The sequence below is a fragment of the Hordeum vulgare genome, chromosome 1H (assembly GCF_904849725.1).
Source record: "Hordeum vulgare subsp. vulgare chromosome 1H, MorexV3_pseudomolecules_assembly, whole genome shotgun sequence".
Lineage (NCBI taxonomy): Eukaryota > Viridiplantae > Streptophyta > Magnoliopsida > Poales > Poaceae > Hordeum > Hordeum vulgare.
In genome coordinates this window covers 195,727,295-195,745,037 of record NC_058518.1, presented here as the reverse complement: position 1 = coordinate 195,745,037, position 17,743 = coordinate 195,727,295, and the positions used below count along the sequence as shown (strand labels likewise).

The window sequence follows — 17,743 nt, the reverse complement described above, 5'->3', positions numbered from 1 at the left end:
GTCGCCCTGGACGAGGACGACGGGGAGGTGGCCGCGTCCGAGAAGACGGTCGCCCTGGACGAGGACGACGGGGAGGTGGCCGCGTCCGAGAAGACGATCGCCCTGGACGAGGACGACGAGGAGGTGGCCGCGTCCGAGAAGACGCTCGCCCTGGACGAGGACGACGAGGAGGTGGCCGCGTCCGAGAAGACGCTCGCCCTGGACGAGGACGACGAAGAGGTGGCCACGTCCGAGAAGACGCTCGCTTTGGACGAGGACTACGAGGAGGTGGCCACGTCCGAGAAGACGGTCGCCCTGGACGAGGACGACGAGGAGGTGGCCACGTCCGAGAAGACGCTCGCCCTGGACGAGGACGACCAGGAGGTGGCCGCGTCCGAGAAGACGCTCGCCGTGGACGAGGACGACGAGGAGGTGGCCGCGTCCGAGAAGACGCTCGCCCTGGAGGAGAAGGCATCCGCATCGGAGAAGCAGAAGGCGCCTGCACTCGAGGAGAAGGCCGCCGCCTCCGAGAACAACATGACAACATGACGCTCACCAACGCCGACCTCGCCGACCCGGAGGCACACGCTGCCTCCGTCGCCACCACAGACGCGTTCCTCCCAGGCTCAACCAGTGGGCCCGCTCCAGACGCCGCCGGCGTGGACGATGATGACGTGGCGTAGTTCTCTGTGATGCGGCATGAGGTAGGCGAGAGAACGAATTTTATCGGATTCCATTTACAATCTGGTGAGTACATTGGCTTTAGGATTAGGATGTGGAACTTTGTTTCTGCAATTCGTGGTGCATTGGCTTTAGGATGTCATAGATTGGAACTCTGTTTCTGCTATTCGAGGTACATTGGATTAGGATGTGCATATTAAAACTCACTTGTTTGGTTGTGGATTGAAACAAATCAGCAATTGTGCGTGTTTGGTCTTTCTTTTTTGTGTGATCAGAATGGAAGTTTTTGAACTTGCAACATGATTGACAGACTGCTTGTCTGCACAATCACAGATAGAATTGTGCTTGTCTGATATGCGATTCTTACAATTTTTTGTTGGTTGATTATGTATTGGAACACATCAGTTGGTGTCCTTGTCTGGTCTTTGTTCTTGTGTTGTTGTCCGTATCGCCGTATTGTTGTGTCTAGAAATTGATATATCCCAATTTTATGATCGTCGAGCATGAGGACACAATGATCAGCATCGCCCAAGGTTTAAGGTATCTGCACAACGATTCGCAACCTCCTTTTGTTATATCAGAGGTGAACTCCAATTCAGTATATGTTACAGAAGATTTCATCCCCAAGGTACTTACATGGTTTCTATGTACAAACTGAACTTTGAAATGGACTTCAGACAATTGCTCATGGCTTGACAAAAATCATTCTTATGAGAAGGTTGATGACGTTGTCTACTGAAGACCCATCGACGACGCGATGGGAGAGCTTCGACCAATATGTGGGTGTGGGAACACAGATCCGCGTTGCCAACCTACACAAGGCCATGGTCAACGCGCCGAAGCAGGGTTCATCGTCCGTCTTCGCCAGGTAAGAAAAGTGATCCACCTTTCCTCTTTCTCATCACATTCATTTTATTGTGAGATTGCATAGAAGTCAATCAATTTTTATGACTCTTTCAGTGTTAAAGAACATGGATTTTTACCTGAATAAATTGCGTGTATAGATATGTAGAGGATGAACCAAACAAGCGGATCTTTCAAGGTTAATTAGCTTTGCATATATATTAAATAGATGCAATGACATACCACCTTCATTATCATGCTTACACTCACATTTTGTTCCATCAGAACCATGAATGTTGCCCAAAATTGTCATGCCTTCAACTTTTGCTATAAGTTCCTATGCTGCTCCTTTGCAGGTGACTTTCCATACGATTACACATTTTGTGTAGCTATTAAGGAAGAAAGTAATGGACATTCACATGTCAGAGTCTTCCCGTTAGCATTTGATGGTAGGGCCCGCTGCTTTACAGAAGATGGATGTGAAACCGAAATCATATTCTACCAACTTTTATTCAGTGCATATTATCATTTAGCAGTATGTTGGTTGTGCCTCCCCGTGATCAATGGAGATCTTCTGTAGATGTATTGCAGTTTTGTCATGCATTAAACTTCTGAATGGTTGACCATGGAAAAATTCTGTAGTTATCATTTTCTTTATATATTTATGGTTTCAAGGAGAACTCTTACGCCTTCTGGAATTACCACTTTAAACATTGTAGATTCCAATCTCTTGTGTATTTACATCAAAGACTGTTTTCAAACTTCTAATTGCAAGTTCTTTTAGACTGATGGACCAACTTAATGATTTCAGTTTCTAAAAAATGTATTCATATGCCTATTTGACAATTTCCCTTTCAATCCGAATGAATCACAGAAAAATGATGAGTTTTAGTGAGTCCGTGGAGAAATCTTTGTGTTACAATGAGGAAAAGAGGGAGCAATCTACAATATAGGATATCGAAGAGTGTAAATAGTAGTTGCACTGAATCATGTTGTATTAGGTATCACACTGGAATTAGCTTGTCGAGTGACTCAATCTATTTTACCATAGGGATTTGGAGGATCAATCACTATATTTTATTGTTTATATGCAGCAGCATGCCTACAATGACATCTCAGTTTTGAAAATATAACTTGAGCAACATCATAAATATTGTATATCTATTTAGTTCATATATACCTGGATCATTTTTCTATAATAATGTAGTCTCATTTAATCAACATTTTAGCCGTGCGTTGCACGGGCAATTTTCCTAGTCTCTACTAACAACATGAGAGGATAGATCCAACTCACCATCTCAGCCGTTTAATCACTTAATCAAGGGTTCAAAAACGTTGTTAACGAAACTAGCTAGATTTCGTTAGCGCTAATTGCCCACCCACGTCTAAAAACGCCGTTAACCCTCGATCGCTCGCTCGCACGCTTGCACCGGCTCCCCCCGCTCGGTCCGCTCGCCGCAACGCGCCGCGCCTCCCCCGCTCGTCGCGGCCGCGCCGGGCCGCTCGCCCCGCTCGCCGCGCCTCCTCCCCCGCTCGCCGCGCCGCGCCGCTCGCCCCCGCTCGCCCCCGCTCGGTCCCGCTCCCCCCGCTCGCCCCGCTTGCCGCGCCGCGCCTCCCACGCTCGGCTGGCCGTGCCTCCTCCCCCGCTCCCTCCCCCGCTCGCCGCGCCCCGACATGCGCGTAGGGTCGGGGCCTCGGGCTGTTTCGGGAGAGGAGGGGGGCGCATGAGGATTCGCGCGCTGGGGGACGGCGACGGGAGGCCGGTGGAGGGGGAGGAACAGGAGGAGGCCTGGGCCGGTGGCGGGGGCGGAGAGGTCGTGCGGCTGAGGGCCAAGCGCGCGCTCGTCGGCGCCGGGGCGAGGGTGCACTTCTACCCGACGCTCCTCTACAACGTCCTATGCAACCAATTGAGGCTGAGTTCCGATGGTGGGACCGCGTCGACCAGGTGCTGACCCTGCCTTTAAGCGGATTTCCTGATTATTTTGTTTGGGGATTATAGGCCCCCATAGTGTGTGCATATGGAGAGTATTGACTGATTCTTGTTCGATAAATTGGTTTACCTGGCGTTCATAGGATTGGATGATAGGGTGACTTTTGTAAACTGGTGAAGGGTGTGATTTTGAGCACCAGTTTTTTCATCAGGCATTTTTCGGTGCCATCTATACTTGGGGCCTCTATATAAGGTTTACATCTGCTTGACTGGTTCCATGATTGCCTCTGGCGCAGTGACACTCTGTTGTTAGTTTTGTGCAGAATTACCGATTTGTCATTTTTTTGTGTGCTTAAGAGTATTTCTTGCAATCGACGTACGTTCGTTGTAGGAGTCTTTTTTCTATAAGAAGTTTGTGAAGTGAAAAGAAAAGTAGAGCCGCAATAACAATACAGTTCATGCAAGCACCCTTAAACTCTAATATGCCGTTGTTGGTTTGAGGATTCTTCCTTTCCATATTTTGAATCCATTTGACAAACTTTGTTTTTGACCTTGTGCCCTACCAAGGGCTGTTGCCATTGCCTAGTGTTTGCCTTTTATCTGCCCAGAATCCCATACCAGAAACTGTTTGACGTGTCGTTTTGGGATAGATCTTAAAAATGGAGCAACCATGTAGGTTTGTTATGTTGCTATGTTAGAGGTGGTTAGTAACTATGGCATTGGAAAGTATCTATGGGCACTTTCAGGTCCCAGATATGTGTGAAGAGTGTTTTCTGCCAGAAACAGTAAGCATCTGGCGTACCATTGGCGGACACCTGAAATGTTCTTGCTAAGATTGCATTGTGAGATCCTTGGGCATGCAATACATCCAAGAGAAGTCGTTAACATTTGATAGAAAGTTGAGGTGTCTTCTTCTGTCTAACAATATATTTGAGCATGTCTCATCCCGAAGCACTGGATCGGGTTGATCTCTGTTTTGCTCTCACTTGCCAGCTTGCTTTCTTTGATGGATAGAAAAATGCGTGTCTTCTTCTGTCTAACAATATATTTGAGCATGTCTCATCCTGAAGCACTGGATCGGGTTAATCTCTGTTTTGCCCTCACTTGCCAGCTTGCTTTCTTTGATGGATAGAAAAATGTGTGTCATCTTCTGTCTAACAATATATTTGAGCATGTCTCATCCTGAAGAACTGGATCGGGTTGATCTCTGTTTTGCCCTCACTTGCGAGCTTGCTTTCTTTGATGGATAGAAAAATGTGGGGGATGGAGAGATGTCCTTTTCTGTCTAATATACATTTGTGTCTAGACCAAGATGACTGCCTCTTTTATATTGCATTTTGTCGGCTATGGCGGCCAGTTGGCGTCTAGTTTTCAGCTGCTTATATTAATAACAACTATGATTGGCTGTAGCATCCTTCAGCTGAAATTTATTATTATCTCGGTTTGTATTGCCTCAGGAGTATGGGTTACTGCAAATTCACCATGTTGCTGTAGGTTGTCTTTTTTCTTTTTTTAGTGGGTGTTGTTGTAGTTTGTCATGTCAGATTCACAATTGATTTTGGAATATGCGATTTTGGAACATGCGATTTTGCAACATACAGCTAACCCAGATTGGAATTCAGGCATGACGTTATCAGTTTTATGAGCATTCTCTAAGTAGGCACAAATCATCAACAAAGCACTGCCAGAATACTAAGTCCCATACATTACAGAAAGATCCTACACGCGGGATATAAGAATGAGTACAACACACGGTTAATGTTGACGGCTACGTTTGTCGCTGTGGTGCATTGTGATAGTCCAGTCCTGTTTTCGGGAGGCGTCTCAGCATGCGCGTAGGGTCGGGGCCTCGGGCTGTTTCGGGAGAGGAGGGGGCGCATGAGGATTCACGAGCTGGGGGACGGCGACGGGAAGACGGTGGAGGGGGAGGAACAGGAGGAGGCCTGGGCCGGTGGCGGGGGCGGAGAGGTCGGGAAGTTACAAAACTGACTAAGAAACTATCTGATTTTGTACTAGCATGTTGTGCAAAGAAATTAATTTTCCATCGGGTTTGATACCTTTAGGCTTTAGGTGGGTATAACTTTTAGTGTTGTGATGAACTGTTCAATTATTCTAACTGAACTAATGAGCATGTCTTGCGTTAGTAAATCACTGGAATGTCGTTCCTATTTAGAATTAAGATGGTACTGATTTTTTTATGTATGGTTTACTTTTCTTTCTTCCAGCTTGAGAAGGTGATCGAAGCAGAAAAGGAAGCTGCACGCCAGTTGGTTCAACAGAAGAAGAAAGACAGAGCTTTGATTGCACTGAAGAAGAAGAAATCCCAGGAAGAGCTCCTGAAACAAGTTGATACATGGCAAATGAATGTCGAACAACAGGTTAGTAGTTTATTGGATAGATTCTGGCTCCTAATGAATTCCATGTTCATGTATAGGACAGAAGATCTGTATTTATGCTTTACATCATTCAATCTGACCAGAATTGAGTCTCTTTAGCTTTGATCTATAATTTGACAGTCTGTTTGTGTTCTCTTGTTGAAGCTGGCAGATATTGAACTAGCAAGTAAGCAAAAGGCTGTATTGGAAAACCTAAAGACTCAAAATGCTGCCCTTAAGTCTGTACAGAGTGAGATTAACATCGACGATGTCCAAAAGTTAATGGATGACACAGCTGAGGCCAAGGCTTATGAGGATGTAAGTTCAATAAACTTTTTCCAGTCCACTGGTTACTACCTATATTTGTAATGCTTTTATCCATTTGAGATTCTTCCATCTTGTTTGAAGTTATTCATATGCCTTTCTTACAATCTCTTTAGTTGACGCTTAACACATTAAGTGGCACCTTGGATCTCTGTAAAAGTTGTTTTCATCTATTTGTGTTGAACTAATTAGACCATGCACATCATGTGGGCTATGTGATAGCCTAAAAATCATTACTGATTTCGTTCTTACACCATTTAAATATATATAATTAGCTCTGTAGTCTGCAACTTAAAACATGAACCGATGTACAAAGTATGATGCTTCTAAACTTGTGACTTATACAAGTAGCTAATACAAGAGTCAATTTATCATCTGTTATATTGTATTATTGATGTCTTTGTACTTATAATCAATGCCCGTAATTAAAATTTGTTTCATCTAATTTTGACGAGCACCATGCTATTTCTATTGGTAGAGTTACTAGGTGAGTGCCCGCGTGTTGCAATGGGACTTGGAATTTTTCACGTTTACAATATAGAGGAGTGGATTAAACTAAGAAAACCTACTATTTTGTTTACCATAGTTGTCCTCATACCATACACGGCACCTCGCCGTCTAGCTTACATGAAAATCCGTTAGCATTAAATTTGGTTAAGTATATTGCAAGATGGTGAACTAAAATAGTTTTTTGTTAAATCATCAGAAGAATCCAACTATTTCACTTGGGTATGGTCATGTCAAATTTAGTTTAGAAGAAATTATCCGAAGAACCCCTTTAGGAGCACTCAAAAAGACATAATACTGGCAGCTTCTCGTACTGTTTTCCCAAAAAAGAATTACTTAAAACACACAACCCATTTTCTTCATGAGAGCTTGGTGTCAAACTGTCAACCAGGTTCTGAAGAAACATGTCATAAAATGCCCACGTGTTGTCTGCACATGTGAAATCAAAAGAGAAGAGGTACATGATGTTTACCCGATGTATGCCATGAGAATAATAGAATAATAGGAGGGATAGTTATTAGGAGCGGAGATCAAAGACAGGTAGGAAGATCACGTGTCCGTCCATCCGTCGAGATAGGAAATCGACCAAGATTTTGTTTAAATGTGAGATGGAAGCCAATTATAGCGTCGAGATCAATATTGTAATAGCATGTTTGTTTTCCCTTCATTAAGGACCCAACTACACTAATTGAAAACAAAATCTCATTCACGTTAGAGAATAGACAAGTTCAGGAGCATCAGCATAAGCAGCCCTAGCAGCAGCGGATAAAGAATTGAACACACCTCAAACATGAGACAGGATGTCGCTGCCCCAGCTGCTCAAGCTCCCTTGTGGCTTGTTTTGTTGTGCGTGTGGCATGGCAGCGGCAAACGGGAGGCAGCGGCCTCCAGCGTACCGCCTCGTCCGCCTTACGGTGTAGTTGGGTCCTTAATTAAGGGAAATCAAACATACAATATCCATGCGAGAGGTGCCTGTACACTTGCATGCTCGAGCCAACGATGTCCAAGGGCGGCGACCGGCTTCGTTCCGGTGCGAGGTGGCGGTGCTATGTGCTGAGCAATGGTGTGGCATAGAGAGGCGTGATGGCGTTGATGGAGGAAATCATGGATGGAACGATATGTACAGAATGATCTTCCTGTGATCTGGTTTCCAAGTTTTTTCTGTTGCGGGGCAAAATCGGGTGGGGTAGTGGGGAGGGGCCAGGAAAATCGGCGGGCATTGCGTGGATGAAAACCAACATGGGACGTAGACTCGACGAAGTGAAGCGAAACGTGGGATGGAGGAATGACGAAGTGGAGCGAAACGGGAACACTGTATTACTTGAACCCAGTTCTCGTCACTTCTTGTGACCTCACCATCTACAAACTTTTTACTTAGCTCATTAATGACAATGCATGTAACCTTTTTACTTCGCTTATGAACTGATATTGATTGCAGGAAATAAATGCCGCTCTGGGTGAACAACTATCTGCTGAGGATGAGGAGGCTGTCATGGCTGAATTCGACAACTTGGAAGCTGAGGTTTTTCCCTAAAAGCTTCAAACAGTTGTCCGCTTTTTTATTTAAGAAAAATACCAACATAATAAACTTCGAGTTCTGAGTTTAAATGAAGATTTGTTTCTGTGCTAAATTTTAATTGTCGCCCGTTCTTTTCAGCTTGCACTTGAGTCTCTGTCGGATGCTCCCGTTACTGAAGTACAACCTGAAAAGAAACCTAAAGCAGCGGCTTACACTGAAGCTCCAGCTGAAGACATTGATGATGTTATTGAGCTTCCTGATGTACCTACTAAAGCGCCAGAGAGGCATGAAGCTACAGAAAAAACAAAAGGTTTTTGATCTCATGTTGCTTCATTTTTAGAGTTTAGCCTGTTTCATTTGCATGTAATAATTTTTATGGTATATTGATGATGTGTTTTGAATTGACAGTCTTGGAAGAGCCACTACCTGCATAGCTGGTGGAGCTGAGCTGAATAGGGAACTCCAAGTCCTGCAGCTTGCAGGAGGTGTAAAATATCTGCCATTTGATTGTATTACTTAATTCTGTCATTTCATAAGTTTCATTGTGTACAGACTCTAAAATGCTGTTCTTAGTTATCAATTAACGCGGTGATGGTGTGCCTATTGTACGTTTAGTAGTCTCAGCATCAATTATGGTGTGAAATGTATGTTGTTTCTTGATTGTCGTTTGCAGAGTAATTTGCTCTTGCAGCATGCTACAAGGAGATCCCCGTTGTCTCCTCTGGACAGCTACAATTAAATTCTGTTAACTAGGAGTCTATTTCATTGGTTGGATGCTTACGGCGACTTGGGTGCTTTCCACTAAGGTATGTAACAGTTACATTTCATGCTCTCAGGGTACATCATTTCTGATTTGGCACACGCTCTTCCAGATTTCTGCCGCTATACATAGCAGTTTGGTGCAGACATTTTTGTAGTTGTTGGGTTCACTGTTGCTCCTTCTGGCCAAGTCTGTGTTGTAGATGCTGGTGGTGGTGGTTATCGTGCTGTTAAAATGGTATGTGGAGATTGATGCTGAAAAACGGTTGCATTGCTGGAGGCATCATCTCATGTGGCCGTTGGCACCCACTTGTATGACGCGGTAGATATCTAGCGTTGAGGTAAGGAAGGCCATTGATATATGATGGTTTGTATGCTATGATGCGGCAATTAATTCCCAAGGAGGTAAGGAAGATAATTAATATACTATGGATGATAGATTACATATACCATGTTTCACACATATTTTGCACGTGGATTAAAAAATGCACTGGATATTCTTGGCTGAAGTGCGGTGATGTGGTTCATAACACTATATTCGTGGGAGTTAATTATTTTCCTTTTGTATCTATGAAATGAACTTCCTTGTAGCGGCAAATTGAAAAGAATGATGTTATGCCAGTGTTATATAAGAATGCTCAACTACTGTATTAGGAATAACTGATTATTTTCTGATTGGATGTGGCATTGACAGGTTTCCAACATGTTCTTCCGTGTGATTGTCTTGTGGTATTCCATTTGGCACTGGCGGGTCAACATGTTTACATGTTAGGACCACAGAAGCCTTCTGCTTATTCGGTGCTGAAAGGACGCATGCATCCCTAGATAGCATGCCTTGATTTTTGCTTTGCGCATTTTAGTATTTTGATGTGTATACTGTGACTTGTCTCTGCTATAAAGACCGACCGCCTAATTTGTCCAACCTCCATGTGCAGTGTATTTTGCTAGGAGCCATTCCTTTCCCAAGTGATGTTCCACGTTTGAAGCAACTTGGAGTTCAGGGAGTTGTAACATTGAATGAGCCTTATGAGACTCTGGTGCCAATGTCCTTGTACCAGGTAAATTTTACATTAGTTGATTCCATTGTTGTGTGATTTTATTTGCATTTTGAATTTGAATTAATAAGTGCAATTCCATCCATATTGTGGTTGATTTGCATGCATCCCGCATCATTCTACTCTTTTTTTTCTTCAATTATAGCAAAACAAATATGTACTGATGACTAATGCACCTTCTTTTCCCAGGCCCATGGGATTGATCATCTTGTGATTGCCACAAGAGACTACCTCTTCGCACCATCCCTCGAAGATATTTGTCAAGCCATCGATTTTATCCACCGTAAGTTCATGCCATTTCTTAGACGCAAATGATAAATCATTAGAACTACATATCAGTTCTCCTGGTGTTATGGAGTGTTTTTCCCCGCAATAAGAATAGCTTGAAAAACGCTCTTATATTGTGGGCCGGAGGGATTAGATGATAGCTTGCGTTCAACTTTATAAAGAACCAAGTATTGTGTGCATTGTCTGTTAGGTTGTCAGTATCTGATGGAGTAGGTATAACAATATATAGGTTGCAAAACTATCTTTTAATGCAAACTTCCTTCCCAACAGTGGGATGAAGAATTTGTTTGTTGTTGTTGTGGGGAGGGTAGTTAACTGCAAATAGGTTTTTTTGTCAAAAAATGGCACAAATTTCTGATTACGTTGTGGTGATATTTTTTCTTGTAGGGAGATAAGGAGGAGAAAAAGCAGAGGTCCTCTTCACAGGATAGGTATAGACTTGGCTAAGCGATTAGTGCTACTGTGGTTCATCTACATTGATCTTCCACATTGATTCTTGATTTACCCTTATTATTATCATTTTCTAACTTAACCATCTCTATCTCTCATGTTAATTCTGATTCTTAAGACCTTTTATGTGTCATGTCGAGAATGGTGTTTGATAAGAAGTCCAAGCAGGCTGCATATGAGGTGAATCAAGGTAACCTATATGATGTAGTGAAGGATAAACTACCCTCCCCCGTGTTGTTTCTGGATAAGTTAATTTTTCAGTGAATTACTACTCAAGCATTTATTTAAGACTATTCTTGGTCATGTAAGAAAGCTGAGATTTATTTGGGCCATGTGATTTCCATAAGCATATCTTGTGAATATTTTCATTGGAAGTTTTCCTCCTATCAAACTGTTTTATTTCTTCTACAGAGGAAGTTGGTACGATATGCAGCCTTCAAAGCATAGGTTTGTGAATTTTATGCCAACTGAGCCTCTTTCATTTTAATGCTTGAGTCCTAATATTTCATTTGTCTGAGCTTTTGAGCTCTTGAACAATTGCATGCACAAAAATGATCCATAATAATTCCCTTCTAAGTCGAGAGATAGCTGTACACATCATTTATTCAATCCTAAATTACTCCATGCTCTGAATTACACCCATGGTGCATTTTATGCCCCCCTTACATGTATGTTGTCTTACTCATATATATTTTCGTAGTGTGTGTGTGTGTGTATATATATATATGCTTTCCCATGTAATCATCCTTAATGAATGTCATGTTCAATCTATAACTAATTATCATGGTATTTTCTGACTTTTTTACGTTGTCGCTTACTGGTCTTAAGACATGGAGAGGAGAGGCCAAATAGCAGCTACCATGTAGCTATGTCATGCAAACAAACAGAGACTGCAGAAAGTCACTCATTGTACAAAACCAGAAAAACAAATTGCATCTCGAGCATGAAAAGAGACAATTGCGCAAATCAAACACATATTCAAGTAATAAGTTAGTGAGAGGCTCATATTTATCTTATAAATGTGCATCTCGAGTTTACTTCACCAACGTCAAGCTGATGTTTAGCAATCATGGACCAAGTTTATCTTTCATCAATTGCACAATTTACGTGCTAATAATCCTCATTTTCGTACAGTTTGTGATCGGATCGGATTCGAGGTGTATTTATAGTGATCACATAAATGGAAAGCTACATGAAGATACATGAGACAAGAGGTTAACACTCTTCTATGTGTTACCCTCTATTATTAGATTGTATTGTTGACACCGATTTTGTGACCCAAATATGGTGAGTACAATTTTACCTTATATATGTTTGTTGATACAACAATGCTCTTTACCAAATTCCAATTTAGACGAGCGTAGCTTAGCTTGGGGCCTTCTGTCACGCCCAAGATGCGACCCTATGCTCAATTTGGCACGAAGGCCTCGTCAGGGATAGAAGCGCATCTCGTCGTGTCGCAAGAATGGATATCGTTACAAGTACATGTACTGAAAAGAAGAGATACATAATAGAATTGGCTTACACTCGTCACAAGCTACATCAGAGTCATATCAGTACATTACATAATCATCAAGAGTAAGAGCAGGGTCCGACTATGGACGAAAACAAACGAGAAAAGAAGAACGACGTCCATCCCTGCTATCCCAGGCTGTCGGCCTGGAACCCATCCTAGATCGATGAAGAAGAAGAAGAAGAAGCAACTCCAAATGAACAATCAACGCGCTCGCGCCGAGTAACCTTTACATGTACCTGCAACTGGTGTTGTAGTAATCTGTGAGCCACAGGGGACTCAGTAATCTCATTTCCAAAGGTATCAAGACTAGCAAAGCTTAATGGGTGAGGTATGGTTAAGAGGTGAGGTTGCAGCAGCGGCTAAGCATATATTTGGTGGCTAAACTTACGAGTACCAGAAATAAGAGGGGGAAGATCTACGCATAGCGGACGTGAACTACTGATGATCAAATGAATGATCCTGAACACCTACCTACGTCAGACATAACCCCACCGTGTCATCGATCGGAGAAGGAACTCACGAAAGAGACAGTCATGGTTACGCACATAGTTGGCATATTTTAATTAATTAACTTCAAGTTATCTAGAACCAGTGTTAAACAAAGTTTCCGCGCTGTCAGATAAACGCGGGCACGGCTTTCCGAAAGATTTAACCCTGCAGGGTGCTCCAACTAGTCCATCACAAATTACCACAAGCCGCATAGAAATACTCGATCACGACACTCGCGATCTCGTCGGATTCCTTAGTGGAAAACCTGAACCCTGAGATTACCCAAAGCATCACCGGAATCCCGATGCACAAGATATCTCGTCAAAGGTAAAACTATTCCAGCAAGGCCATCCGACGTGTCGACGATCCCGATAGGAGCCGCGTATCTCGTTCTCAGGACACGACGGATAAGCGAAGCGTACGGTGGCCTGATAGACATCACCCGAGTTGCCCCGGGTTGGCCCAGCACAGTGCTCTGTTTTGGACCAGCACCATCAGCACTGGCCCTCCCTGTATTATGTAGAATTACTCCTCGGGTTCATGACGCCCTATGCTTTCAGTATTAACAAAATTATTATGTTGGGCAAATGTAGTACCAATGTTGGGCCTTGCCAGACAAGCTTTAATCAAAAAAGAATTATCAAGGGGGTCCCCATAACAACCCCGATCGTATTAGGAGCGCTCAATTATGGAACATAACACCGGTAGCCGAAATTAAGGGGGCAAAGGTGGAACAAAACACCAGGCTAGAAAGGCCGATCCTTCCACCTTTTACCAAGTATATAGGTGCATTAAATTAAATAGCATTAATAGGGTGATATAACAAGGAACCCATGTTATCACATGGAAGCAACTACACCTGCAACTAGCAACGCTAACAACACGGTTAAGCAAGCAGTAACATAGCCAATCAGTGGTTTGCTAGGTTGAACAGCTGAAGGTTTCATGGCATTGTAGAGAGGCTGATATTTAGCATGTGGTAGGCAACGAGACATAAACGATAGAAATGGTAAAACTAGCATGGCAATGATAGTAATGGTATCTGGGGAAATGGTCATCTTGCCTGAGATCCCGCTTGGAAGAAGAACAACTCCGTGAAGTCGGCGAACCAACGTAGTCGAACGGGTCCTCACATTTCGACACACTTGCGGAACTCTATCGAGACGGAGGAAACCGGAAACAACATCAACACAAATATTCACCACACGATGCACAACATGATGCACAACCTAATATGATGCATGATCAGTTCAATGATGCAAGGGATGGCATGGCAATTCACCTCACGCAAACACTACACATTAAATGAACAAAACTCCACGATTTATTATTTAATTCAATCCCGTTTATTTAACACGCAATATTAAATGTTGTTAACATGGCAAGGGGTGAAGCGATGATCCTACGTGTCATTCTAGTCGGTTTAACTCACGGAACATAGAACAGAGCTATGGTTAAAGATACATGCAACACAAGATATCATGCCATGAATGCAACATGCATGCAATGACATCCACGACACGTCCCGGGTTCTAACTCATGTCGATGCAAAAGAATAAAGGTTCGGAACAAGCAAAATGCCGGGGACCAAATATGAGTGTGCAAAATAAAATAAAATAAAACTTGGGCATCCTCGGAATTGACCCCAGGACCTCCTGGATGTGGATCAACAGGATAACCAATGTCACGAGCATACTAGTAATTACAAAGGGTCGAGGCTGTAGATAAAACAGATGCACTACTCGACAGGCAGGAGTAAAAAAACGCAATGGTGGGGATTTGATCCAAAGACTTGATCCCAAGACCTCCTGGATGTAGCACTGCTGTGCTAGCCACTATGCTACGGTCGTATTACACATATACTAGGAGCGCAGGTCTATATGAACATAAGAAAGGCCAACCATTGTTTCCAATAGCTGCGATGAGTTATCACCAGGTTGGCAGCGAGCGACCGCATCAGCTGATGGGCCTTGGAGGAGGTGGAGACGAGGGTCGCGGAGGTCACGAAGTCGCTGGATCCGGACGGTGCACATTCAGATCCGTGAGGGCACGAGCTTGAGAGGCCATGGGCGAGCTCCTCTCGTTCCTGATATTTACAGAAAAGGCACAAAGCTGAGAGTTCAGAGAGAGAGCAGAAGAAAACACAGGGAGGAGAAGAGAGGAAGGGGCATGGCGCTGCACTAGCTGCTCCGGATGCCGGTGGCACGGAGTTCCTCCCACGCGTTGCTGTGTAGAGTGGAGTCGGGGAAGGTTAGAAGGCGTCGAGGCTACGGGGGCTGGATGGCACGGAAACCGTCATGCTGCTACGTGTCGGCGGCTCGTCGGCCAGCGGCAAGTCAGGGAGGCGGGCGCGCAGCTGCCGAGGGGATGGGGCTGCTGCGGCTGGTTGGGGCGGCGGCGGTCAGAACGCGACAGGGTCGGGTTGTCTCAGGCGACGAGGGGGGTTGAGGCCTGATGGACATCACCGACGGCGGCCAGAGCTCCTGGAGGCGGCGGGGGTAGGGAACAAGAGGGAGAGAGGAGATGGGGATCGAGCAGAGCTACTCCTGTCGCTAGGCTAGCGGGGGTAGGTGGGCCGGCCTGGAGGCCCAAGTGGCTGGCTGGGCCTTGGGCATATATCTCCTCTCTCAAAGAAAAGGATACGCGAAAAAAGCTGATTTTAAAATAATGCGAGAGGCAAAAGAAAAGGAAATAAACAAATAAAAAAAATACTTTTGGGCTCCTTAAAACATGCACCAATTTATAAAAACAGATCGGGATTTTTTTGAAGAATAAAAATAAAACCTTTTATATAAAATGGGGCTCTGATTTGATATAAGGCTATAGGAGAAAACAAAGTAAAAACTAGAGTGTTGCGCCAAAAATAATAAGAATGTTTTTTAAAAGAGGAGGAACATTTTATTAGGCCCCAAATAGAGACTTTAAACTCAGCCACTAAATAAATTGGAAGAAGGGGTTTTTGGAGTTTTGGTGCAACAATGGGTTTTGAGAAGAATCCTTGAGGCACCCAATCACACAACAAACACAATGGCACACTCACAAAGCACTCACACTCACAATCACCAAGGTGCAACTAGACACCAAGACAAGCACGCAAGAGAAATGATGACATGCATGATGCCATGATGATGCGACAAATAAAATAATCATACGTCAACAACGGAAAAGAGGGGAATCTTCTGGGGCGTCGGTCTCGGGCTGTCATAACTCTCCTACACTACAAGAGGATCTCGCCCCGAGATCCAAGAATGAAAGGGGGGGAGGATGAGAAAGAACAAGAGGTAAAAACTTAGTCGCTTCTTTGACAAACGAATGAAACCAATGATCCTTGAAAGTTGCAAGGCGATGAGGAATGATATGAGAAAGAAGCAAGAATTCACGGAAAATTTCGGCAGCACTTCGGTAGGAAAATGGGACAAAAAATTCGATAAGAAGAGAGAATTAGACAATATTCATAACAAACAAGTAAATAGAACAAGGGAACACCATTAACTTGATAGAACAACATAATAGACCAAAAAGAGCAACATCACAAGGCCTCCGGAACAAATAGAATAGGAACTAGCTCAAGCAGAAGAAGAGAATGAAGAAAATAATGAAAACTATCATCACAATAGAATTGAAGAGCCTCCGGACAGAGAATAGACGTAGTAGTTGGAAAACCAACAACGAAAAATAACAAGATAGTAGTGGGCTTAAGAAAATCCTCTCAACATCTATGAGGTGACAACCAACCACTAAAGAAACAAGGATAGATTGGGAGCAACAAGATAAGAATAATTTCTTACACCAAGAGGGTGCATTGAGAACTAGGATTAATGGCAAGCGCCATGATAGCATAATCCATAGGAAAAGGTTTAGGTGAAGTCCAAACCAAGATAGCTCATAGAAGAATCATGGGTTGAAAAATGTCTCATGATCATAGAATTGGTGTGTTTAATTATCTCATTCTTGAAATAAAATATCTTCGAGACTCCTACACTAACAAGAATGCTATAATACCACCTCGAAGGATAACGGAAGAACAAATGCACTTGGAAATGCAAGAGAAATGATACTTGAGGTTCTCCAACAAGAATCTTGAAGAACCTTGATGAACCACCATGAAGGACCTCCGCATACAAATGAATGGTGCAACGATATGAAGGTAGAAAGAATAAGATTATGACCTTACCAAGATTTATATGAAGCCTCACAAAGAGATACTTAAAAGAACTTGGAACTTCAGAAAAAAGATAAGCACTTGAGAAAAGAATTGATATCACGAGCCACTCCGAAAGAAGAATTGAAATCACTATGAACAAGAATAAGAATTACGTTATGCTTATCCTTCATCAAGTTTAATTGATGACAAGCAACGGATTTAGCATACAACTTATTATTCTTGAAAGAAACTTGAAGAGAGAGATAGGTAAGCACCACTTGAAGCGTGATTGAAGGACGCACCGGTAAGAATTCACAACTGAATGGGAACACCACGAATTAATGGACATACATGAGAATGAAGAGATCATAAGACACCTGAGAGAAAACTAGAACAAGGCACCGGATAAACGAGAGACAAACAAAGAGACAACAATGGAGAAGAACTGAGGATGAAAGCTGAAAGCTGAGAACGAAGAATCTTCTCAAATGATGGCCTTCGGAGGAACGAGAAATAAAAACAACTAAGAGAAGCACCGGATAGCATGAAAGGGATTACTCATGATCGGAACAAATAAGATAATGCCACAAAGCTGAAATGAAGAATCTGCAAGAGAATGGATGAAGATTCGAGAGAAACACTCCTTCGGTCTTGAAAGAAGAGAATGATGAGAAGAACACCACCAAGAATTAATGAGACACTCAGGAATAAAGAAGAATGAAATGTTGATCCAATATGAGAATTAATTCAAATAGATCTTGAAGAAGGGATATGACTGATGAAATTCATACTGACGTCATAGTTGAAAAGATTTAGAGATCTCCGAGAAAAGATTAAAAGAGCCAGGTAAGATCCTGGGAAAGAACCTGTGGGTTGTGGGCCCA

The 17,743-nt window shown here is 43.2% G+C and overlaps 1 protein-coding gene across 11 annotated transcripts; it reads left to right on the top strand.

The window, feature by feature from the left end:
* The first annotated feature begins 3,249 nt into the window (after positions 1 to 3,249).
* Positions 3,250 to 12,039, top strand: LOC123428605 (vacuolar protein sorting-associated protein 20 homolog 2-like). 11 transcript variants are annotated; one of them, XR_006622594.1, is made up of 15 exons: positions 3,250 to 3,448; positions 5,659 to 5,811; positions 5,974 to 6,126; positions 8,078 to 8,161; positions 8,297 to 8,468; positions 8,567 to 8,643; positions 8,832 to 8,964; positions 9,121 to 9,258; positions 9,612 to 9,684; positions 9,853 to 9,975; positions 10,162 to 10,255; positions 10,648 to 10,691; positions 10,829 to 10,900; positions 11,122 to 11,157; positions 11,845 to 12,039. XR_006622594.1 is itself a non-coding variant. In XM_045112828.1 (6 exons), exons 1-6 carry the CDS (start codon positions 3,401 to 3,403, stop codon positions 8,590 to 8,592), a joined length of 636 nt encoding a protein of 211 aa, XP_044968763.1. In that variant the 5' UTR covers positions 3,250 to 3,400; the 3' UTR covers positions 8,593 to 8,766. The 11 variants fall into 11 exon arrangements, 1 of the variants encoding a protein (XP_044968763.1); XR_006622591.1 differs by having other exon boundaries at positions 9,121 to 9,322; XR_006622593.1 differs by lacking the exon at positions 9,612 to 9,684.
* The last annotated feature ends 5,704 nt before the right edge of the window (positions 12,040 to 17,743 follow it).

What these genes read in the sequence shown, in the direction of transcription:
- LOC123428605 (XM_045112828.1), top strand. Translation starts at nt 3,401, where the DNA reads ATGCAACCAATTGAGGCTGAGTTCCGATGGTGGGACCGCGTCGACCAG. An exon ending in AAATGAATGTCGAACAACAG is followed by an intron (nt 5,812 to 5,973) that starts GTTAGTAGTTTA and finishes CTCTTGTTGAAG; the next exon opens with CTGGCAGATATTGAACTAGC. An exon ending in AGGCCAAGGCTTATGAGGAT is followed by an intron (nt 6,127 to 8,077) that starts GTAAGTTCAATA and finishes TATTGATTGCAG; the next exon opens with GAAATAAATGCCGCTCTGGG.